General features: G+C 45.2%; 1 protein-coding gene across 1 annotated transcript; it reads right to left on the reverse strand.

Moving 5' to 3' along the window:
- Positions 1 to 1,448: 1,448 nt before the first annotated feature.
- Positions 1,449 to 25,884, reverse strand: mthfsd (methenyltetrahydrofolate synthetase domain containing). The gene is given in 10 exon segments (XM_046349239.1): positions 1,449 to 2,190; positions 2,192 to 2,662; positions 2,664 to 2,759; positions 3,770 to 3,895; positions 4,028 to 4,140; positions 4,260 to 4,350; positions 6,199 to 6,312; positions 6,489 to 6,602; positions 25,438 to 25,541; positions 25,695 to 25,884. Coding segments are annotated over 10 exon segments (1,608 nt in total). The 5' UTR covers positions 25,723 to 25,884; the 3' UTR covers positions 1,449 to 1,839.
- Between the last annotated feature and the right edge of the window lie 86 nt (positions 25,885 to 25,970).

Genomic DNA, 25,970 nt, shown 5'->3' on the forward strand with positions numbered 1-25,970 from the left:
CTAGAAATAGTTAAGTAAAACATATTCGAATGAAACAATACAACAAATGTTGCATTCACTATCAAAACGTTGACTATAATATTGAAATACTGCCTGTTCAAATGTACTGTTTAAACCATTAGTATAAGAAAATATTTAGGCCTACTCATTCTAGAAGTAGCCCTATTATATCAGTGTCTGGAAAAATACTTAAAATTGCAAAGGAACAAATTAAATGACACATTATATTCTGCATTTCAATAGTCACTTCAACTTGATGTTAGTGTTCCTCCTTTAATTAAAGTACCCAATTTAGTTGCACTATAACGTTTTTACCTACAAGGACAAATACAGTAATAACTAAACTTAATTGTTGTGGAAGTGAAGTATTGTTATAATAGCTTATTCTCAGTGACATTCTCACATTGGGCCCCATGCCTTGCTGTGTATATGTTGGCTTTTCTGTGTGAGGCTGTGTGCGACTATGTATGTATGTATGTATGTATGGAGCTGTGTTATCTCACAAGGTGGTGACCACTCTCTGAACTCCAGTGAAATTCCCTTGTATGAGCAGAGCACACAGGGGCAGCAGGCCCAGTCACTCCACACTGCAGCGGAGGGACCACACATTAGCATGCTGATGACGTGAGCCGGGGCGCAGCACCTCTACAGGGCTGAGATTTCTGCTGGGGCTCCACAGCTGTTCCCCGGCCTGGGCTGGATGACAGCTCCATAAAAAGCCTGCCTGCCTAGGTTCTGGTCTGGAGAGTGTGCTCGTCCCTCAGCCTGTCTAAACTACTCTAAACTGTAGGACACATCTTTGGCCAAGCATTAGCACAGCAGCTATAAGTCACTGTTTTGCCAACCAGATGCACACAGGTTGTCACAGGGTTAGGGCATTGCAGGTAGCTGCAGATAGAACCTCAAGCATTGGCTAAAGTAGGTTCACATAAGCCATTAGACATGTCATGCCAGCCATAATGTTTACTTGCTGGTTATACAACGTATCACTTCCAGAGGTACAGTGTCTTTAGCAATAGATAGGTCAGAGGTTAGCACATCCAGTATACTACAGCTAGTCCTCTTAACTCCTGCTCCCCACATACCACCCTCAGACTAATTGGACTTGTCAGGCCATCTGATAGGCTATACCATGTGTTATGCCATTAGCGAGAGGAGTGCTGGAAAACAGCCCAATACTGACAAGACAAACAAGGTCCCATGAGAGGATAGGACACTTGATGACACTTGATGAAGGGTTAACACACCAGCTCACCATCCATCTTGCTATACTATTTCCCTCATCTGTTTTAGCTTTAGGTTCATATTTTCCTCAGATTGTTCGTCAGTAGGATAACTTACAATAGGAACACACTGTACTGACAGACTAGCGGTGTGTACACAGGTCATCATTTGACAGTCATAGGTTGATCAGTCCTGGGTTTTGAGTTATAAAGAAGACAAAATGGTTAAAACTATGAACTCAAAGTATGGTTTATTTAGTACACAAAATATCCTGTGAATTCCGATGGCATTACATGTAGGGCATTAAACATTGCCCCTGCACAAAGAGACTAACAGGGAAACCTCCAACCTCTCCTTCCTTTGTGACTGACAGACAGGCCTGCCAGTGTGGATGAAACTTCTGTATAAGAACATTTCAAACGTAAATGGGGTTACGTGTTATCAATACCAACACTAAAAACCATAACGACAAACCAAACTCTGCTTAAGGCATTAAACATATTTTCACACTTCACATTGGTACAGTGAAGGTAGCATCCTTCCCTTTCATGAAACACAGCCTTTTCTTTCTGCTGGCTTGGCTTCTGTTACGGAGATGGACATAGAATCAGGCAGTTACTCGTTATGGTTGAGCTCCTGCTTGGGGGAATCTGCCTCTGGTTCACTCGTACTCTCTCTACTTTCTCTAGCTGTATTTTTGGGGCCTGTATTTGGTCTGGGCCTCCGGTTGCTTGGACCTGGCCTCCTGCCTCCCCTCTGGCTCTTGGCCAGCTCAGCCTGCAGGTCGTGGCCGTTCAGGGAGAGCCCCTCCAGGGCGGCCAGGGCCTGGTCTGCAGCCTGGGGGTCTAAGTAGTCCAGGAAGGCCCGGTGCTGAGCACCCTGCCACGTGAGACGGATGGGGGCTGCCTCCCTCTCCCGGAGAGCAGTCTTCAGCTCGCTGACACGCAGCCCGGCAGGGATGCCCCCCCAGGTACACTGTGGTCACAGTCAGGGGGGGCCTGCGCTCACGGGGCTCGCCACCTTCCTCCCTGCCCTCTTGCCTGACCCCATCCCTGTCCCCTTCTCTTCCCCTCCCCCTGGCCCCCTCCCGGCCTCCTCCTCTGCCTCTCCCCCTACTTCCATCTCTGCCCCCCTCACGGAAGCCCCCATTGCGGAATCCCCTGACCCTCCTACCCCCCTCTCTGCCTCCCTCCTGACCTCCCTCCCAGTCACCATCCCTACCCCCCTCTCTGTCCCCCTCCCTCCTCACTCTTGGTGGGCGTCGTCTGGGTTTCTGCTCAGTCTCCTCCCTGGACTCCCCGTTGGGGTCCCTCTCAGAGTCCTCTTGGGTGTTCCGCCTAGGCCTGCGCCTGGGCTCACGCCGGGGTCTATCACCCTCTGACCTGGGCTCTCTGTCCCTCCGGGGCTCCCTCCTGGCCCTCTCCCTGGGCTGCGGGGGGAGGGTGGGTCCCCAGGGTCACGTCCTTCCCTTGCTCCTCCTCCAAGGCCCGGAGCTTCTTCAGCACGGGGATCTTCTCCAGCATCTCAGCGTTCAGCTGCAGGTATACAACAGGACAGGCTCAGGACCACTAAGGTCATTTCACAGCAGAGCTGCTCAAGGTCAGCAAAGGCACTGGGTTAAGGGCAGCCCAGCTCTGGGTCATGCCAAGAAGAATGGGGTTTAGTAAAGTGATGGGGTATAAACAATCAAGAAAGCTGATGTTTGGTGCCTGCTCATGCTGTTCTAGGTGACCATGCAAATGTTCAGAGCATGGTAGGTAGCTTATGAACTACACCAAAATCCATGCATGACTAGACTACTCGACAAACCTCAAAGGGCACAACAACCAACACAACAGTACTCCATAACAACACATCCATGCTTACAGTACATGAATGCAGAGGAAACAGACTGACAGTCTTCAGGAGTGCTGATAACCTCTCTGACCGCATCATCTTTATTGTGGGGGGGATATTCCACTTCCCTAGTAAAGCTATATAAAGACAGCTCTCTGATTTCCCAGGGCAGAACGTGTCTGCTAAGGCTGTGATGGCAGCTGCGCCTGTACAGGATATAATGGTCTATTGTTTTTACCTTGGCCCCGGTGCCCTCTCTTTAACTGGGCCCTACACAGCCAGGCTGGCCCGGTGGAGAGGCCTTTGATGATCAGACATGGCCTTCCTGTCTACGAGGTCAGCATGGGTCCTCAGGACGGGCATGGCTGTCTTAAGGGACCCCAGAGGTAGCGTGTGTGTGTGTGTGTAATGGATATACTTGTACGGGAAGGTGAGCAAACAAAACTCAAGCAACACGGTTTGAGGTGCAGCCAAAAGTCACTGGAAAACTACAGAAGATGGGCGCAACTTTAGCCTCACTTTGAAAGCTGTTTTCTAGCTCAAATCATTGAGGTTTCAGCCACTCAGCAACATACAGCAACTAATAGCAGTCATATGAGTAAAACCAGCAGCTGTAGCTAGCAGCAGCAACAGTAGTTCGAACAACTGCATAGGCAATGGAATTAATCATATTGAGCGACAGTAAACTGGGTGAGATTTAGTGTTGTACCTTAGTCCAGATGATGCCCTGGGGCTTGGGGCGTTGGCAGTCTGTCTTGATGACTCTGGTCGGGGTGAGGATGTAGTCCACAGTGATGTCATGGCTCTCAATCAGATCCTCTGGGATGTCAACAACCTGCAGAAATACACAGACATCAAGCACAGATACACATGGCAAAATAATAGGAATCTGGAACATGAAGCAACATTTATTCAGGTTAAGACCAAACACAGTGTGTGACTTCATGTTGTGGGATAACAGGCTAACCTGGCAGTCATGGACGATGGTAACCACCACAGTGGATTCCGTCACAGCCCCCATGCAGAGCATCATGGCATACTCCATGTCAGCAAAGCCCTCTCCTTTACCTATCCGGTAACCTGAGGAGAAAGGAGAGATGAGAATAATCCTAACAGTATGGGTGTTGGTGCTGAGCTGGAACTTTCCTGGACCAGGGTAGGTGTCCACTGCCCATAGAGTTCTCTCTGCGGGCTCTCACCTTTCTCAGACACGGCCACAGAGCCAACCACCAGAAGATCCACCTGAACCTTGGAATCCAGACCCACAGGGACACTGAACTCCTTCACTCCCTGGTGAAGAAAGAAAGAAAAGAAAGAAAGAAGAAAAAAGTCAAAGAAAAAATTGAGAACAGGTGCACCAGATCACAAGAAACATAGGATTCAAACTTTTTACATTTGAAACCCGACACTCCAACTAGTCTGGGAACAAAGCATTTGGTCTTCTATGGTGGATTCACCAAGTTCTACAGAGTGACAGCATGTTCATGGGGATAATGAATGGGAAGTGGTGAATGAAGGAGGTAAAGTGAGATATTGAATCCATGTGCACTGGGGCTGGATGGAGTGGCATAGGTAGTGCGCCGTCGGGGTGGGTGTTGGGTGAGAAGTAGTGTTGAGCGATTAGTGCTTTTTGAGGTTGGTTCAGTTTATTACTACAACATTACCACAATTTTGGATTTAGGTTTTGATAATTAAAAAACAAACATGAAATGCCCTATGCATTATGTGCGTTGAATGCTGTAACAGAATACAACTAATAAAAGTCCCATGGTGTTAGTGACTGCTTATCACTTATTAACCAGCAGTTCACATGACTTTAATTACAATTTTTCAGTTGTGTATATTATATTCGATTACTTTATTATTTAATTCCAAGTCATCCTCTCATAGCCATAGAGCTGCTGACAATGATTTCTGTGAATATCATTATCTCAGTAAGTCTTCAAAGTCATTAAAGCACCAAGCAACTGCTCTCTATGTATCCCCTCTTGATCGCACAGTTCGGGCTGGATCTGATTCATCTCTAGAGAAACTACAACATCGCACAGTTCGTACTGGATCTGATTCATCTCTAGAGAAACTACAACATGGATCTGATTGATCTCTAGAGAAACTACAACATCGCACAGTTCGGGCTGGATCTGATTCATCTCTAGAGAAACTACAACATCGCACAGTTCGTACTGGATCTGATTCATCTCTAGAGAAACTACAACATCGCACAGTTCGGGCTGGATCTGATTCATCTCTAGAGAAACTACAACATCGCACAGTTCGTACTGGATCTGATTCATCTCTAGAGAAACTACAACATCGCACAGTTCGGGCTGGATCTGATTCATCTCTAGAGAAACTACAACATCGCACAGTTCGTACTGGATCTGATTCATCTCTAGAGAAACTACAACATCGCACAGTTCTCTAGAGAAACTACTGGATCTGATTCATCTCTAGAGAAACTACAACATCGCACAGTTCGTACTGGATCTGATTCATCTCTAGAGAAACTACAACATCGCACAGTTCGTACTGGATCTGATTCATCTCTAGAGAAACTACAACATCGCACAGTTCGTACTGGATCTGATTCATCTCTAGAGAAACTACAACATCGCACAGTTCGTACTGGATCTGATTCATCTCTAGGAAACTACAACATCGCACAGTTCGGGCTGGATCGGATTCATCTCTAGAGAAACTACAACATCGCACAGTTCGGGCTGGATCTGATTCATCTCTAGAGAAACTACAACATCGCACAGTTCGGGCTGGATCTGATTCATCTCTAGAGAAACTACAACATCGCACAGTTCGTACTGGATCTGATTCATCTCTAGAGAAACTACAACATCGCACAGTTCGGGCTGGATCTGGTTTATCTCTTGAGAAACTACAACATCGCACAGTTCGTACTGGATCTGATTCATCTCTAGAGAAACTACAACATCGCACAGTTCGGGCTGGATCTGGTTTATCTCTTGAGAAACTACAGCGCAATGAGCTCACAGAATATTTTTAAAAAGAACAAAATGGAATTCAAATAATTTAACTGGAGTCAATTACTTGCTTAAAAAAAAGAAAAAAAAGAACTGACATTTCATTTAATTACTCAGCACTAGTGAGAAGGGACTGACTCGCCTGCGAGGTGGAGCACACTCTCAGTTCTTCTTTGCTTGCTCCCTCAGGCGGGACAATCTTATTGAAGAGTCCTGTGCGAAGGCGAGGGGTCGGCACCAGCAGGGTTTTCCTCGCCTGGAAGCCAGAGGCCAGAGTTTAGTAAGATAAGAGAATATAAACCATAGACAGATGAGTAAAGGGCATCTAATACAAATAACCTAATTCCAGCACTCCATGGTTATGATCTGGTGATGAGACAACACTACTGAACCAATGGCCCAGGCCCATGGCGGCCTGTGACCCAGGGCTACCTGCAGCACGGCCAGCCTCGCCCCCTCCAGCGGCTTGTCAGGGTCCACTTTCACCTCGTCAGTCTCATTGAATACCTGCAGCTCCGACACCTTGGCGCAGGCAGTGTGGGCACCCTGGGGGCAGAGAGGGGGAGAGGGGGTAAGGAGAGAGGATGTGAGTGCACACTTACATCCAGGGTGATGTAGCGTGCCTGCTGCTGGGGTCGGTCTGGGTTCACTTTGATCGTCTGGCTGGACTTGAACTCCTGCAGGGCTGAGAGACGGTCACAGGCCGGGACCGCACCCTGACCGCATAGACAACCACATACAGCCAGACAAGCACGCATCCACACACACAAAGGACAAAGGATTCAAAAACATGTGTGCCACTGTTAACCTATTTTGACCAGTAGACTTGACTAAAATAGAGATTTTAAAACAGGTCAAAGACAAAGGAACTATGATAGCTACTAGCTTACAATATGACATACCTAATAATATGCAGTATTGACACTGACGTCATTTCCTGTCACAACTTGCAGACTTGTTTTCGAGTTGCTGTGCGTTTTGTTGCCAACCTATTTTGCTGCCTGACAACTTTACTTTTTAATTACCGTTTATATTTTTTCCCCCTCAACTTTTTCACTCCGGACGCTTTATCTGGATACGGTTCGTCAGGACCTCCAACAGCCGAAGCTAAGTAGTAAGATTAACATGATGCCTTCTAATTGCAGTCGCTGTACTCATAATATACAGGAGAACGATCGCCTTGCGGCGAGGATAGCTGTGCTGCAAGCCCAGCTTCAGACGCAATCGTTAGGCAAAGGTAATTTCAGTGTAGGAAAATATATATATATATATTTTTTTACCTTTATTTTACTAGGCAAGTCAGTTAAGAACAAATTCTTATTTTTAATGACGGCCTAGGAACAGTGGGTTAACTGCCTGTTCAGGGGCAGAACGACAGATTTGTACCTTGTCAGCTCGGGGATTCGAACTTGCAACCTTTCGGTTACTAGTCCAACACTCTAACCACTAGGCTACCCTGCCGCCCCGGATGAAACCGCGTCTGTGCAACCAGTAAGTACAGACAGTAGTATAAATCCCCTGGTACAGTCCCCGCAGCCGGACAACTTTCTCACGGTTTCTGGAAGGAAATGCTGTAGGAACGCTCAACAGGTTTTCTCCATTAAGCAGCGAGTCAGTGTCAGAGGCCGAGTCTTTACTGGTCTCTACTCCTCCCGTTACAGGGTCTGAGACGCCGAAGCTTCCCACCATTAGCTCTGTCAAATTGAAAACTCTAGTCATTGGCGACTCCATTACCCGCAGTATTAGACTTAAAACTAATCATCAAGCGATCATGTTTACCAGGGGGCAGGGCTACCGACATTAAGGCTAATCTGAAGATGGTGCTGGCTAAAGCTAAAACTGGCGAGTGTAGAGAGTATAGAGATATTGTTATCCACGTCGGCACCAACGATGTTAGGATGAAAGAGTCAGAGATCACCAAGCGCAACATAGCTTCTGCGTGTAAATCAGCCAGAAAGATGTGTCGGCATCGAGTAATTGTCTCTGGCCCCCTCCCAGTTAGGGGGAGTGATGAGCTCTATAGCAGAGTCTCACAACTCAATCGCTGGTTGAAAACTGTTTTCTGCCCCTCCCAAAAGATAGAATTTGTAGATAATTGGCCCTCTTTCTGGGACTCACCCACAAACAGGACCAAGCCTGACCTGCTGAGGAGTGACGGACTCCATCCTAGCTGGAGGGGTGCTCTCATATTATCTACCAACATAGACAGGGCTCTAACTCCTCTAGTTCCACAATGAAATAGGGTGCAGGCCAGGCAGCAGGCTGTTAGCCAGCCTGCCAGCATAGTGGAGTCTACCACTAGCACAGTCAGTGTAGTCAGCTCAGCTATCACCATTGAGACCGTGTCTGTGCCTCGACCTAGGTTGGGCAAAACTAAACATGGCGGTGTTCGTCTTACCAATCTCACTAGGATAAAGACCACCTCCATTCCTGTCATTATTGAAAGAGATCATGATACCTCACATCTCAAAATAGGGCTACTTTATGTTAGATCCCTTACTTCAAAGGCAATTATAGTCAATGAACTAATCACTGATCATAATCTTGATGTGATTGTCCTGACTGAAACATGGCTTAAGCCTGATGAATTTACTGTGTAAATGAGGCCTCACCTCCTGGCTACACTAGTGACTATATGCCCCGTGCATCCCGCAAAGGTGGAGGTGTTGCTAACATTTAGGATAGCAAATTTCAATTTACCCCCAAAAAATGATGTTTTCGTCTTTTGAGCTTCTAGTCATGAAATATATGCAGCCTACTCAATCACTTTTTATAGCTACTGTTTTACAGGCCTCCTGGGCCATATACAGCATTCCTCACTGAGTTCCCTGAATTCCTATCAGACCTTGTAGTCATAGCAGATAATATTCTAATCTTTGGTGACTTTAATATTCACATGGAAAAGTCCACAGACCCACTCCAAAAGGCTTTCGGAGCCATCATCGACTCAGTGGGTTTTGTCCAACATGTCTCTGGACCCACTCACTGTCACAGTCATACTCTGGACCTAGTTTTGTCCCATGGAATAAATGTTGTGGATCTTAATGTTTTTCCTCATAATCCTGGACTATCGGACCACCATTTTATTACGTTTGCAATTGCAACAAATAATCTGCTCAGACCCCAACCAAGGACCATCAAAAGTCGTGCTATAAATTTACAGACAACACAAAGATTCCTTGATGTCCTTCTAGATTCCATCTGTCTACCAAGGACGCCAGAGGACAAAAATCAGTTAACCACTTAACTGAGGAACTCAATTTAACCTTGCGCAATACCCTAGATGCAGTTGCACCCCTAAAAACTAAAAACATTTCTCATAAGAAACTAGCTCCCTGGTACACAGAAAATACCCGAGCTCTGAAGCAAGCTTCCAGAAAATTGGAACGGAAATGGCGCCACACCAAACTGGAAGTCTTCTGACTAGCTTGGAAAGACAGTACCGAAGAGCCCTTACTGCTGCTCGATCATCCTATTTTTCTAACTTAATTGAGGAAAATAAGAACAATCCGAAATTCCTTTTCGATACTGTTGTAAAGCTAACTAAAAAGCTGCATTCCCCAATAGAGGATGACTTTCACTTTAGCAGTAATAAATTCATGAACTTCTTTGAGGAAAAGATTGTGATTATTAGAAAGCAAATTACGGACTCCTCTTTAAATCTGCGTATTCCTTCAAAGCTCGGTTGTCCTGAGTCTGCACAACTCTGCCAGGACCTAGGATCAAGAGAGACGCTCAAGTGTTTTAGTACTATATCTCTTGACACAATGATGAAAATAATCATGGCCTCTAAACCTTCAAGCTGCATACTGGACCCTATTCCAACTAAACTACTGAAAGAGCTGCTTCCTGTGCTTGGCCCTCCTATGTTGAACATAATAAACGGCTCTCTATCCACCGGATGTGTACCAAACTCACTAAAAGTGGCAGGAATAAAGCCTCTCTTGAAAAAGCCAAACCGTGACCCAGAAAATATGAAAAACTAAAATCGGCCTATATAGAATCTTCCATTCCTCTCAAAAATGTTAGAAAAGGCTGTTGCGCAACTCACTGCCTTCCTGAAGACAAACAATGTATACGAAATGCTTCAGTCTGGTTTTAGACCCCATCATAGCACTGAGACGGCACTTGTGAAGGTGGTAAATGACATTTTAATGGCATCGGACCGAGGCTCTGCATCTGTCCTCGTGCTCCTAGACCTTAGTGTTGCTTTTGATACCATCGATCACCACATTCTTTTGGAGAGATTGGAAACCCAAATTGGTCTACACGGACAAGTTCTGGCCTGGTTTAGATCTTATCTGTCGGAAAGATATCAGTTTGTCTCTGTGAATGGTTTTTTTCTTTTGACAAATCAACTGTAAATTTCGGTGTTCCTCAAGGTTCCGTTTTAGGACCACTATTGTTTTCACTATATATTTTACCCCTTGGGGATGGTATTCGAAAACATAATGTTAACTTTCACTGCTATGCAGATGACACACAGCTGTACATTTCAATGAAACATGGTGAAGCCCCAAAATTGCCCTTGCGAGAAGCATGTGTTTCAGACATAAGGAAGTGGATGGCTGCAAACTTTCTACTTTTAAACTCTGACAAAACAGAGATGCTTGTTCTAGGTCTCAAGAAACAAAGAGATCTTCTGTTGAATCTGACAATTAATCTTAATGGTTGTACAGTCGTCTCAAATAAAACTGTGAAGGAACTCGGCGTTACTCTGGACCCTGATCTCTCTTTTGAAGAACATATCAAGACCATTTCAAGGACAGCTTTTTTCAATCTACGTAACATTGCAAAAATCAGAAACTTTGTCCAAAAATGATGCAGAAAAATTAATCCATGCTTTTGTCACTTCTAGGTTAGACTACTGCAATGTTCTACTTTCTGGCTACCCGGATAATGCACAAAATAAACTTCAGTTAGTGCTAAATACGGCTGCTAGAATCCTGACTAGAACCAAAAAATTTGATCATATTACTCCAGTGCTAGCCTCCCTACACTGGCTTCCTGTAAAAGCAAGGACAGATTTCAAGGATTTACTGCTAACCTACAAAGCATTACATGGGCTTGCTCCTACCTATCTCTCTGATTTGGTCCTGCCGTACATACCTACACGTACGCTACGGTCACAAGACGCAGGCCTCCTAATTGTCCCTAGAATTTCTAAGCAAACAGCTGGAGTCAGGGCTTTCTCCTATAGAGCACCATTTTTATGGAACGGTCTGCCTACCCATGTCAGAGACGCAAATTCGGTCTCAACCTTTAAGTCTTTACTGAAGACTCATCTCTTCAGTGGGTCATATGATTGAGTGTAGTCTGGTCCAGGAGTGGGAAGGTGCACGGAAAGGCTCTGGAGCAACAAACCGCCCTTGCCGTCTCTGCCTGGCCGGTTCCCTTCTTTCCACTGGGATTCTCTGCCTCTAACCCTATTACAGGGGCTGAGTCACTGGCTTACTGGGGCTCTCTCAAGTCCCTGGAAGGGGTGCGTCACCTGAGTGGGTTGATTCACTGATGTGGTCATCCTGTCTGGGTTGGCCCCCCCCCCTCGGGTTGTGCCATGGCAGAGATCTTTGTGGGCTATACTCAGCCTTGTCTCAGGATGGTAAGTTGGTGGTTGAAGATATCCCTCTAGTGGTGTGGGGGCTGTGCTTTGGCAAAGTGGGTGGGGTTATATCCTCCCTTTTTGGCCCTGTCCGGGGGTGTCCTCGGATGGGGCCACAGTGTCTCCTGACCCCTCCTGTCTCAGCCTCCAGTATTTATGCTGCAGTAGTTTGTGTCGGGGGGCTAGGGTCAGTTTGTTATATCTGGAGTACTTCTCCTGTCCTAATCGGTGTCCTGTGTGAATCTAAGTGTGCGTTCTCTAATTCTCTCCCTCTCTCTTTCTTTCCCTCTCTCGGAGGACCTGAGCCCTAGGACCATGCCCCAGGACTACCTGACATGATGACTCCTTGCTGTCTCCAGTCCACCTGGCCGTGCTGTTGCTCCAGTTTCAACTGTTCTGCCTTATTAGTATTCGACCATGCTTGTCATTTATGAACATTTGAACATCTTGGCCATGTTCTGTTATAATCTCCACCCGGCACAGGCAGAAGAGGACTGGCCACCCCACATAGCCTGGTTCCTCTAGGTTTCTTCCTAGGTTTTGGCCTTTCTAGGGAGTTTTTCCTTGCCACCGTGCTTCTACACCTGCATTGCTTGCTGTTTGGGGTTTTAGGCTGGGTTTCTGTACAGCACTTTGAGATATCAGCTGATGTACGAAGGGCTATATAAATACATTTGATTTTATTAATAAGGTAGTTAGGCTAGCTATAGCCTGAAGAACCCAAGTTTAATTGCATAGAATTCTACTTCGGCAGAAATGAGCATTTGGATCAGGAAAGCTTCCTCTCACAACTCTACATACCGGTTGGCTGTCTGGTTGGTCCTTTTCAGGTAGGAATGTGTGACAAAACATCTACAGAGTAGCAGTATCAACCTGACCTTCCGTGTGCTAGTCGTCTGTATATTGTTTGTATTTTCAATACTGATGCAATTTGCACGTAACAAAACACTTGTACAATATGGCAGAGCGTAACTAACGGCAAACACTTACAGATAATTGTGAGAAAACATGCTTTAGTTCACTGAAGGTATGGCAAATAGGTCTGGCAGCACAACCAATCAGAAAACATACTGAACATTTAGAAATTATGTGACTAAACAGAATTAAAAGGAGGAACTACACTATGAAACAAAAAAATGATAGTAAAAAGCTTTGAAGCACCTTAAACGAAAATTGGGGCAGAAAGGTACATTCGGCTCCATCCTTCATTGAATCAGATGGCTCATTCATCACAAAACCCACTGATATTGCCAACTTTTTTTCAGTGGCAAGATGAGCAAATGCTTCACATCCAAGTACAACTGACCAAATTATGAAAGACAAGCATTGGCGCCAGAAGAAATGGCAGCAGTTTTACTGGCGCCCAACCAATTGTGCTACGATGTGTTTTTTTCCACGTTATTTATAACTTATTTCTGCAACCGTATCTTACGGCAAAAAAAAGAGCTTCTGGACATCAGGACAGCGATCACTCACCTCGGATTAGATGAAGATTTTTTTCTTCAACAAGCAAGACATTCTCCAAACACCCAGCAGGGCCGACATCCACATTATTTGCAAGAGGAAGCGACGCAGGTACAGAGGACAAAGAGCCGGATGCCTGGTCAGGACCCGGAAAAGGCGAGTGGGAAAGCTGAGATTACAGTCAATACTACTCGCCAACGTGCAATCATTGGACAATAAACTAGACGAGGTACGATCACGAATATCCTACCAACGGGACAACAAATACTGTAATATCCTATGTTTCACGGAATCGTGGCTGAACGACGACATGGATATTCAGCTAGCGGGATATACGCTGCACCGGCATATACGCTGCACCGGCAAGATAGAACAGCACACTCCAGTAAGACGGGGGAGGGGTCTGTGTATATTTGTAAACAGCAGCTGGTGCACGAAATCCAAGGAAGTCTCTAGATTTTGCTCGCCTGAAGTAGCGTATATTGTGATAAATTGCAGGCCACACTACTTGCCTAGAGTTTTCAGCTATACTTGTTGTACTGTTTATTTACCACCACAGACAGATGCTGGCACTAAGACTGCTTATTTCCTTATACAGATGACTGAATGCAAACAGGAAACCACTCACCCAGAGGCGGCGCTCCTAGTGGCCAGAAACTTTAACGCAGGGAAACTTAAATCAGTTCTACCAAATTTCCAACAACATGTTAAACGTGCAACCAGAGGGGAAAAAATATATATATAACCTGTACTCCACACACAGAGACCATGGACAAAGCTCTCCCTCGCCCTCCATTTCGTAAATCCGAACACAACTCTATCCTCCTGATTCTTGCTTACAAGCTAAAAATTAAAGCAGGAAGCACCCATGACTCAGTCAATAAAAAAAGTGGTCAGATGAAGCAGATGCTAAACCACAGGACTGTTTTGCTATCACAGACTGGAACATGTTCCGGGATTCTTCCGATGGCCTTGAGGAGTACACCACATCAGTCACTGGCTTTATCAATAAGTGCATCGAGGATGTCGTCCCCACAGTCACTGTACGTACATCCCCCAAACAGAAGCCATGGATAACAGGCAACACTTGCACTGAGCTAAAGGGTAGAGCTGCCGCTTTCAAGGTGCGGGACTCTAACCCGGAAGCTTACAAGAAATCCTGCTATGCCCTACGACGAACCGCCAAACAGGCAAAGTGTCAATACAGGGCTAAGATTGAATCATACTACACCGGCTCCGACACTCGTCTTATGCTTGTAACGCCAGGGTAGTGGGTTCAATTCCCGGGACCACCCATACGTAGAATGTATGCACACATGACTGTAAGTCGCTTTGGATAAAAGCGTCCGCTAAATGGCATATATTATTATTATTATTATTATGTGGCAGGGCTTGCAAACTATTAGACTACAAAGGGAAGCACAGCCGCGAGCTGCCCAGTGACATGAGCCTACCAGACGAGCTAAATCACTTCTATGCTTGCTTCAAGGCAAGCAACACTTACTCATGCATGAGCGCATCAGCTGTTCCAGGTGACCGATTCCCAGGACGTGTGCTCCTGGCATGTGCTGACCAACTGGCAGGTGTCTTCACTGACATTTTCAACATGTCCCTGATTAAGTCTGTAATACCATCATGTTTCAAGCAGAACACCATAGCCCCTGTGCCCAAGAGCACAAAGGCAACCTGCCTAAATGACTACAGACCCGTAGTACTCACGTCTGTAGCCATGAAGTGCTTTGAAAGGTTGGTAATGGCTCACAACACCATTATCCCAGAAACCCTAGACCCACTCCAATTTGCATACCGTCCAAACAGATCCACAGATGATGCAATCTCTATTAGAGGTCGAGTGATTAGGATTTTTCAACGCCGATACCGATTATTGGAGGACCAAAAAAGCAGATTTTAACTTAATATAATACATCAACAAAATATATTTAGCCTCAAGTAAATAATGAAACATGTTCAATTTGGTTTAAGTAATGCAAAAACAAAGTGTTGGAGAAGTAAAAGTGCAATATGTGCTATGTAAGAAAGCTAACGTTTCAGTTCCTTGCTCAGAACATGACAACATATGAAAGCTAGTGGTTCCTTTTAACATGAGTCTTCAATATTCCCAGGTAAGACGTTTTATGTTGTAGTTATAGGAATTATAGGACTATTTCCCTCTATACCACTTGTATTTCATTAACCTTTGACTATTGGATGTTCTTATAGGCACTTTAGTATTGCCAGTGTAACAGTATAGCTTCCGTCCCTCTCCTCGCTCCTCCCTGGGCTCGAACCAGCAACACAACGACAACAGCCACCATCGAAGCAGCGTTACCCATGCAGAGCAAGGGCTCAGAGCGAGTGACATTTGAAATGCTATTAGTGTGCGCTAACTATCTAGCCATTTCACCAGCCTCATCTCGGGAGTTGACAGGCTTGAAGTCATAAACAGCGCAATGCTTAACGCACAACGAAGAGCTGCTGGCAAAATGCACAAAAGTGATGTTTGAATGAATGTTTACGCGTCTGCTTCTGCCTACCACCGCTCAGTCAGAAATTTAGAAACTTAGATACTTGTATGCTCAGTCAGATTATATGCAATGCAGGACACACTAGATAATATCTAGTAATATCATCAACCATGTGTAGTTAACTAGTGATTATGATTGATTGTTTTTTTATAAGATAAGATTAATGCTAACTAGCAACTTACCGTGGCTTACTGAATTCGCATAACATGCAGTCTCCTTGTGGAGTGCAAAGAGAGAGAGGCAGGTCGTTATTGCGTTGGACTAGTTAACTGTAAGGTTGCAAGATTGGATCCCCCGAGCTGACATGGTGAAAATCTGTCGTTCTGCCCCTGAACGAGGCACCGTTCCTAGGCCGCCATTGAAAATAAGAATGTGTTAACGGACTTGCCTAGTTAAATAAAGGTATATATAAAAAAATTGTTTAAAAGAAATAGGCGCCCAAAAATACAGATTTCCGATTGTTATGAAAACTTGAAATCGGCCCTAATTAATCGGTCATTCCGATTAATCAGTCGACCTCTAATCTCTATTGCACTCCACACTGCCCTTTCCCACCTGGACAAAAGGAACACTTACGTGAGAATGCTATTCATTGACGACAGCTCAGCGTTCAACACCATAGTACCCTCAAAGCTCATCACTAAACTAAGGATCCTGGGACTAAACACCTCCCTCTGTAACTGGATCCTGGACTTCCTGACGGGTCGACCCCAGGTGGTGAGGGTAGGTAGCAACACATCTGTCTCACTGATCCTCAACACTGGCGCTCCCCAGGGGTGCGTGCTCAGTCCCCTCCTGTACTCCCTGTTCACCCACGACTGCATGGCCAGGCACGACTCCAACACTATCATTAAGTTTGCAGACGACACAACAGTGGTAGGTCTGATCACCGACAACGACAAGAAAGCCAAAAGGGAGGAAGTCAGAGACCTGGCCAGGTGGTGCCAGAATAACAACCTATTCCTCAACGTAACCAAGATTTATGAGATTATTGTGGACTACAGGAAAAGGAGGACCGAGCACGCCCCCATTCTCATCAACGGGGCAATAGTGGAGCAAGTTGAGAGCTTTAAATTCCTTGGTGTCCACATCAACAACAAACTAGACGACAAAGCCTATTCCCCCTCGGGAATCTAAAAAGATTTGGCATGGGTCCTGAGATCCTCAAAAGGTTCTACATCTGCAACACCGAAAGCATCCTGACTGGTTGCATCACTGCCTGGTACGGCAACTGCTCGGCCTCTGACCGCAAGGCACTACAGAGGGTAGTGCGTACGGACCAGTACATCACTGGGCTAAGCTGCCTGCCATTTAGGACCTCTACACCAGGTGGTGTCAGAGGAAGGCCCTAAAAATGTTCAAAGACCCCAGCCACCACAGTAATAGACTGTTCTCTCTACGACCGCATGGCAAGCAATACCGGAATGCCAAGTCTCGGTCAAAAAGGATTCTCAACAGTTTTTACCCCCAAGCCATAAGATTCCTGAACAGGTATGGCTACCCGGACTATTTGCATTGTGTGCCGCCCCCAACCCCTCTTTTTACGCTGCTGCTACCCTCTGTTTATCATATACAGTGGGGCAAAAAAGTATTTAGTCAGCCACCAATTGTGCAAGTTCTCCCACTTAAAAAGATGAGGCCTGTAATTGTCATCATAGCATAGGTACACTTCAACTATGACAGACAAAATGAGAAAAAAACTCCAGAAAATTACATTGTAAGATTTTAAATGATTATATTTGCAAATTATGGTAGAAAATAAGTATTTGGTCAATAACAAAAGTTTATCTCAATACTTTGTTACATACCCTTTGTTGGCAATGACAGAGGTCAAATGTTTTCGGTAAGTCTTCACAAGGTTTTCACACACTGTTGCTGGTATTTTGGCCCATTCCTCCATGCAGATCTCCTCTAGAGCAGTGATGTTTTGGGGCTGTTGCTGGGCAACACAGACGTTCAACTCCCTCCAAAGGTTTTCTATTGGCTAGGCCACTCCATGACCTTGAAATGCTTCTAACGAAGCCACTCTTTCGTTGCCCGGGCGGTGTGTTTGGGATCATTGTCATGTTGAAAGACCCAGCCACGTTTCTTCTTCAATGCCCTTGCTGATGGAAGGACGTCTTCACTCAAAATCTCACGATACATGGCCCCATTCATTCTTTCCTTTAAACGGATCAGTCGTCCTGGTCCCTTTGCAGAAAAACAGCCCCAAAGCATGATGTTTCCACCCCCATGCTTCACAGTATGTATGGTATTCTTTGGATGCAACTCAGCATTCTTTGTCCTCCAAACACAACGAGTTGAGTTTTTACCAAAAAGTTATATTTTGGTTTCATCTGACCATATGACATTCTCCCAATCTTCTTCTGGATCATCCAAATGCTCTCTAGCAAACTTCAGACGGGCCTGGACATGTACTGGCTTAAGCAGGGGGACACATCGCCGCCAGGGACTCAAATCCTGCAGTGCGAGATGTGTGTTACTGATGGTAGGCTTTGTTACTTTGGTCCCAGCTCTCTGCAGGTCATTCACTAGGTCCCCCCGTGTGGTTCTCGGATTTTTGCCCACCGTTCTTGTGATCATTTTGACCCCAAGGGGTGAGATCTTGGGAGATTATCAGTGGTCTTGTATGTCTTCCATTTCCTAATAATTGCTCCCACAGTTGATTTCTTCAAACCAAGCTGCTTACCTATTGCAGATTCAGTCTTCCCAGCCTGGTGCAGGTCTACAATTTTGTTTCTGGTGTCCTTTGACAGCTCTTTGGTCCTAGCCATAGTGGAGTTTGGAGTGTGACTGTTTGAGGTTGTGGACAGGTGTCTTTTATACTGATAACAAGCTCAAACAGGTGCCATTAAAACAGGTAGCGAGTGGAGGACAGAGGAGCCTCTTGAAGAAGAAGTTACAGGTCTGTGAGAGCCAGAAATCTTGCTTGTTTGTAGGTGACCAAATACTTATTTTCCACCATAATTTGCAAATAAATTCATTAAAAATCCTACAATGTGATTTTCTGGATTTTTCCCCCCATTTTGTCTTTCATAGTTGAAGTGTACCTATGATGAAAATTACAGTCCTCTCATCTTTTTAAGTGGGAGAACTTGCACAATTGGTGGCTGACTAAATACTTTTCTGCCCCACTGTATGCATAGTCACTTTAACTATACATTCATGTACATACTTCCTCAATTGGGCCAACCAACCAGTGCTCCCGCACATTGGCCAACCGGGCTATCTGCATTGTGTCCCGCCACCCTCCAAACCCTCTTTTATGCTACTGCTACTCTCTGTTCATCATATATGCGTAGTCACTTTAACCATATCTACATGTACATACTACCTCAATCAGCCTGACTAACCGGTGTCTGTATGTAGGCTCGCTACTTTTATAGCCTCGCTATTGTATGTAGCCTGTCTTTTTACTGTTGTTTTATTTCTTTACCTACTTATTGTTCACCTAATACCTTATTTGCACTATTGGTTAGAGCCTGTAAGTAAGCAATTCACTGTAAGGTTTACACCTGTTGTATTCAGCGCACGTGATAAATAAACTTTGATTTTATTTGTAATTTTCACTTCTGTAAAGTGAGTGTGGAAGAGGTGAAAAATGTATTGTTGTCTATCAACAATGACAAGCCACCGGCGTTTGACAACTTGGATGGAAAATGAATGTGGATAATAGCGGACAATGTTGCCACTCCTCCTGGATGGAAGCAAAAGTAATTCAGCTACCCAAGAATAGTAAAGCCCACTTACTGGCTCAAACAGCCAACCAATCAGCCTGTTACCAACCCTTAGTAAACTTTGGAAGAAAATTGTGTTTGACCAGATACAATGCTATTTTACAGGAAACAATTGACAGCAGACTTTCAGCAAGATTATAGGGAAGGACATTCAACAAGCACAGCACTTACACAAATGAAGGATGACTGGCTGAGAAGAATAGATCATAAAAATATTATGGAGGCTGTTTTGTTAGACTTCAGTGCAGCTTTTGATATTATCGATCAGTCTGCTGCTAGAAAAACATATGTGTATATACACCTCAGCTACTACAGCGACTGAAATGACTGCAACACTTAAAGAGCTGCAATTAGTTTCAGAATGGGTAGCAAGGAATAAGTTAGTCCTAAATATTTCAAAAACTAAAAGCATTGTATTTGGGACAAATCATTCAGTAAACCCTAAACCTCATCTATATCTTGTAATGAATAATATGGAAATTGAGCAGGTTGAGTTGACTAAACTGCTTGGAGTAACCCTGGATTGTAAGCGGTCATGGTCAAAACATGTTGCTACAACAGTTGCTAAAATTCTTAACAACGCTATCAAAAAGGCATGTCCATTTTGTATTGTCCATTTTGCATCGCGACGTCCTCCAAAGGCTAACTCGCTATCTTTTGCTTGTTAGTTCGGCATGCTAACTGCTAGCTTGTTTAGCCCAGGTCCGCTAACTACTACCGTGTTTACCCCAGCCTGCTAATCTGTTAGCTTGTTAGCACAGGCCTGCTAACCGTCTGCATCGCCGCGTCCCAAAAACTCAGTGGCCCATATGTACTCTCTCTCTTCCCGATTTAATTTTTTTTTGTTTATACCTTCCGGAAACCTGCCTCACCCAATGTGATACGGAATCGCTATTATCTTTATTTTTAGAACACACTCAAGAACCTCCAGAAGCTAACCAGCTAGCTAGCTACAAGCTATTTAGTCATTGTTAGTTTTCTTAACCTGGATAACACTCGCCAGCCCAGCCCCCCTGCCCCATCCACCGCTGCCACCTGGACTCTGATCGCTTGGCTACATAGCTAGTGCACGCTGGACTGTCCATTAATCACGGTACTCCATTCTGCTTGTTTGTTTTATCTGTCGGCCGAGTTGCCTAGTCAATGCCATCTCACCTGCTGTTGTTATGCTAGCTGATTAGCTGTTGTCTCACCCACTGTTTTAGCTAGCTTTCCCAATTCAACACCTGTGTTTACTGTATGCCTCGCTGTATGTCTCTCTCAAATGTCAATATGCCTTGTATACTGTTGCTCAGGTTAGTTATCATTGTTTTAGTTCACAATGGAGCCCCTAGTCCTATTCCTTATACCCCTGATACCTCCTTTGTCCCACCTCCCACATATGCGGTGACCTCACCCACTACAACTAGCATGTCCAGAGATAAAACCTCTCTCATCATCACCCAGTGCCTGGGCTTACCTCCGCCGTACCCGCACCCCACCATACCCCTGTCTGTGCATTATGCCCTGAATATATTCTACCATGCCCAGAAACCTGCTCCTCTTATTCTCTGTCCCCAACGCTCTAGGCGACCAGTTTTGATAGCCCTTAGCCGCACCCTCATACTACTCCTTCTCTGTTCCGCGGGTGATGTGGAGGTAAACCAAGGCCCTGCATGTCCCCAGGCACCCTCATTTGTTGACTTCTGTGATCGAAAAAGCCTTGGTTTCATGCATGTCAACATTAGAAGCCTCCTCCCTAAGTTTGTTTTACTCACTGCTTTAGCACACTCTGCTAACCCTGATGTCCTTGCCGTGTCTGAATCCTGGCTCAGGAAGGCCACCAAAAATTCAGAGATTTCCATACCCAACTATAACATCTTCCGTCAAGATAGAACTGCCAAAGGGGGAGGAGTCGCAGTCTACTGCAGAGATAGCCTGCAAAGTAATGTCATACTTTCCAGGTCCATACCCAAACAGTTCGAACTACTAATTCTGAAAATTACTCTCTCCAGAAATAAGTCTCTCACTGTTGCCGCCTGCTACCGACCCCCCCTCAGCTTCCAGCTGTGCCCTGGACACCATTTGTGAATTGATTGCCCCCCCATCTAACTTCTGAGTTTGTTCTGTTAGGTGACCTAAACTGGGATATGCTTAACACCCCGGCAGTCCTACAATCTAAGCTAGATGCCCTCAATCTCACACAAATCATCAAGGAACCCACCAGGTACAACCCTAACTCTGTAAGCAAGGGCACCCTCATAGACGTCATCCTGACCAACTGGCCCTCCAAATACACCTCCGCTGTCTTCAACCAGGATCTCAGCGACCACTGCCTCATTGCCTGTATCCGCTACGGTGCCGCAGTCAAACGACCACCCCTCATCACTGTCAAACGCTCCCTAAAACACTTCTGTGAGCAGGCCTTTCTAATCGACCTGGCCCGGGTATCCTGGAAGGACATTGACCTCATCCCGTCAGTTGAGGATGCCTGGTCATTCTTTAAGAGTAACTTCCTCACCATATTAGATAAGCATGCTCCGTTCAAAAAATGCAGAAATAAGAACAGATACAGCCCTTGGTTCACTCCAGACCTGACTGCCCTCGACCAGCACAAAAACATCCTGTGGCGGACTGCATTAGCATCGAACAGTCCCCGCGATATGCAACTGTTCAGGGAAGTCAGGAACCAATACACGCAGTCAGTCAGGAAAGCTAAGGCCAGCTTCTTCAGGCAGAAGTTTGCATCCTGTAGCTCCAACTCCAAAAAGTTCTGGGACACTGTGAAGTCCATGGAGAACAAGAGCACCACCTCCCAGCTGCCCACTGCACTGAGGCTAGGGAACACGGTCACCACCGACAAATCCACGATTATCGAAAACTTCAACAAGCATTTCTCAACAGCTGGCCATGCCTTCCGCCTGGCTACTCCTACCTCGGCCAACAGATCCGGCCCCCCCGCAGCTCCTCGCCCAAGCCTCTCCAGGTTCTCCTTTACCCAAATCCAGATAGCAGATTTTCTGAAAGAGCTGCAAAACCTGGACCCGTATAAATCAGCTGGGCTTGACAATTTGGACCCTCTATTTCTGAAACTATCCGCCGCCATTGTCGCAACCCCTATTACCAGCCTGTTCAACCTCTCTTTCATATCGTCTGAGATCCCCAAGGATTGGAAAGCTGCCACAGTCATCTCCCTCTTCAAAGGGGGAGACACCCTGGACCCAAACTGTTACAGACCTATATCCATTCTGCCCTGCCTATCTAAGGTCTTCGAAAGCCAAGTCAACAAATAGGTCACTGACCATCTCGAATCCCACCGTACCTTCTCCGCTATGCAATCTGGTTTCCGAGCCGGTCACGGGTGCACCTCAGCCACACTCAAGGTACTAAACGACATCATAACCGCCATCGATAAAAGACAGTACTGTGCAGCCGTCTTCATCGACCTTGCCAAGGCTTTCGACTCTAAGTCACCATATTCTTATCGGCAGACTCAGTAGCCTCGGTTTTTCGGATGACTGCCTTGCCTGGTTCACCAATTATATTACAGACAGAGTTCAGTGTGTCAAATCGGAGGGCATGTTGTCCAGTCCTCTGGCAGTCTCTATGGGGGTGCCACAGGGTTCAATTCTCGGGCCGACTCTTTTCTCTGTGTATATCAATGATGTTGCTCTTGCTGCGGGCGATTCCCTGATCCACCTCTACGCAGACGACACCATTCTGTACACTTTCGGCCCGTCATTGGACACTGTGCTATCTAACCTCCAATCGAGCTTCAATGCCATACAACACTCCTTCCGTGGCCTCCAACTGCTCTTAAACGCTAGTAAAACCAAATGCATGCTTTTCAACCGATCGCTGCCTGCACCCGCTTGCCCGACTAGCATCACCACACTGGATGGTTCCGACCTTGAATATGTGGACACCTATAAGTACCTAGGTGTCTGGCTAGACTGCAAACTCTCATTCCAGACCCATATCAAACATCTCCAATCGAAAATCAAATCAAGAGTCGGCTTTCTATTCCGCAACAAAGCCTCCTTCACTCACGCTGCCAAGCTTACCCTAGTAAAACTGACTATCCTACCGATCCTCGACTTCGGCGATGTCATCTACAAAATTGCTTCCAACACTCTTCTCAGCAAACTGGATGCAGTTTATCACAGTGCCATCCGTTTTGTCACTAAAGCACCTTATACTACCCACTGCTGCGACTTGTATGCTCTAGTCGGCTGGCCCTCGCTACATATTAGTCTCCAGGTCATCTACAAGGCCATGCTAGGCAAAGCTCCGCCTTATCTCAGCTCACTGGTCACGATGGCAACACCCATCCGTAGCACGCGCTCCAGCAGGTGTATCTCATTGATCATCCCTAAAGCCAACACCTCATTCGGCCGCCTTTCATTCCAGTACTCTGCTGCCTATGACTGGAACGAATTGCAAAAATCGCTGAAGTTGGAGACTTTTATTTCCCTCACCAACTTCAAACATCAGCTATCTGAGCAGCTAACCGATCGCTGCAGCTGTACATAATCTATTGGTAAATAGCCCACCCATTTTCACCTACATCATCCCCACAGTTTTTATTTATTTACTTTTCTGCTCTTTTGCACACCAATATCTCTACCTGTACATGATCATCTGATCATTTATCACTCCAGTGTTAATCTGCAATATTGTAATTATTCGCCTACCTCCTCATGCCTTTTGCACACATTGTATATAGACTCTCCTTTTTTTCCTCTACTGTGTTATTGACTTGTTAATTGTTTACTCCATGTGTAACTCTGTGTTGTCTGTTCACACTGCTATGCTTGATCTTGGCCAGGTCGCAGTTGCAAATGAGAACCTGTTCTCAACTAGCCTACCTGGTTAAATAAAGGTGAAATAAAAAAATAAAAAAATAAAAATTGTAGATATGTAGTGGTGTAATAATTGTATATAAAACCCTCTAAGATGAAGGAGTGAGGCCTGAGATATCTACTGTAGCCCTCATCCTCCACCTGTTCTGCCAGTCACATTCTGTTCAATGCCCCTGAAACACACACATCCCTGGGTTGCTCGTATTTTCAGTTCACTACAGCTAGCGACTAGAACGAGCTGCAAACACAAAGACTGGACAGTTTTATCTCAATCTCTTCATTCAAAGACTCAATCATGGACACTCTCACTGGCAGTTATGGCTGCTTTGTGTGATGTATTGTTCTCTCTACCTTCTTGCCCTTTGTGCTGTTGTTTGTGCCCAATAATGTGTGTATCATATTTTGTGCTGCTACCTACCATGTGTTGCTACCATGCTGTGTGGTCATGTGTTGCTGGCTTGCTATGTGGACAAGCCAGCAACACATCTCTTTAGATCTCTCTTTATGTAGTGTTGTCTCGTCCTATAATTTATTTTTAATTCCAGCCCCCATCCCCGCAGGAGACCTTTTGCCTTTTGGTAGGCCATCATTATAAATAAGAACTTGTTCTTAACTGACTTGCCTAGTTTAAAAAATAATGTATTGTTTTAGATTTTGTTTTTGTGAGATGTAAGTGGCTTAATGTGTTTGGACCCCAGGAAGAGTAACTTCTGCCTTGGCAGAAGCTAATGGGGATCCCTAATAAATACCAATGCATTCAGCTATTGTTAACATATTGTGCAAAAAGTCGGGTAAACAACACTTTTCTGTTGATACCTGATCTCAACCTCCTACAGCCAAAAGGAACAGCACGTACAACCGGTAAAGTGTAAATATTATTTTCTTCAACATTGTCTTGTAGAGACTACGGAGTCTTTTCTACAGCTACTTTCAGACTGGTGTCATTGAGTAACCATGGTAGCAGTCTGATGTTTAGGTAAGGCTAGCTAGAGACATGTATTAGTGCTGACCAATGGCTGTGGAGAGTGCACAATGAACATTTTACAATACTTTTCAAAATGGCTATATGTGACCTTACCAGCAGCACATGCAAAATACAAATTGAAACTACTGACAAGAGGGTTCAAACCTATTTTGACAAATACTAAGAGGGTTAGCTTTAGGAATAATTCAATCAAATTGCAGTACACGGAACCTCCAGAAATGCCCTACCTTAAAATTGGGGATTCTGTTGTGCACAGGCCTTGGAAAGTTTGCAAGATTCTTAGCTTCAATGTAATCCCAAACTTTCTCTCGGATGTCCCATTTCGTGGCCCCTAAACAGAAAACAATTCACATGCTTGATGAAATGACCGTTTTGAAGAAAGGGTAATGTAAATCGCAACTTCATAACGGCAACGGCTAGGCTACCATCCATTGGCATGCGTTAGCATTAGTGACTTTACACTAAACACGCAGCAATCATTTACCGGGATTAATCGTAATAACGGCCTCCATTGTCCTCTAGTCGAAGATGCAGAAAATTGTCACAATTGCACTGACTATTAGTCAAACTATCACAAAGTGACCACAGATTGATTTGCGCACGTGGGAATTCTGTAACATTGTAGCAACAGCTGCTTGTCAGGGATGTTTTTTTTTTGTATGGTAGCTCGGAAAGGCCAAACCTTACACCGTCAAAAGCAAACATGGGATGCATTCATTAGCCAATTGTTACAAAACATTTAACGCAAGCAACCGTAACT

The sequence above is a fragment of the Oncorhynchus gorbuscha genome, linkage group LG05, assembly GCF_021184085.1.
Source record: "Oncorhynchus gorbuscha isolate QuinsamMale2020 ecotype Even-year linkage group LG05, OgorEven_v1.0, whole genome shotgun sequence".
Taxonomy (NCBI): Eukaryota; Metazoa; Chordata; class Actinopteri; order Salmoniformes; family Salmonidae; genus Oncorhynchus; species Oncorhynchus gorbuscha.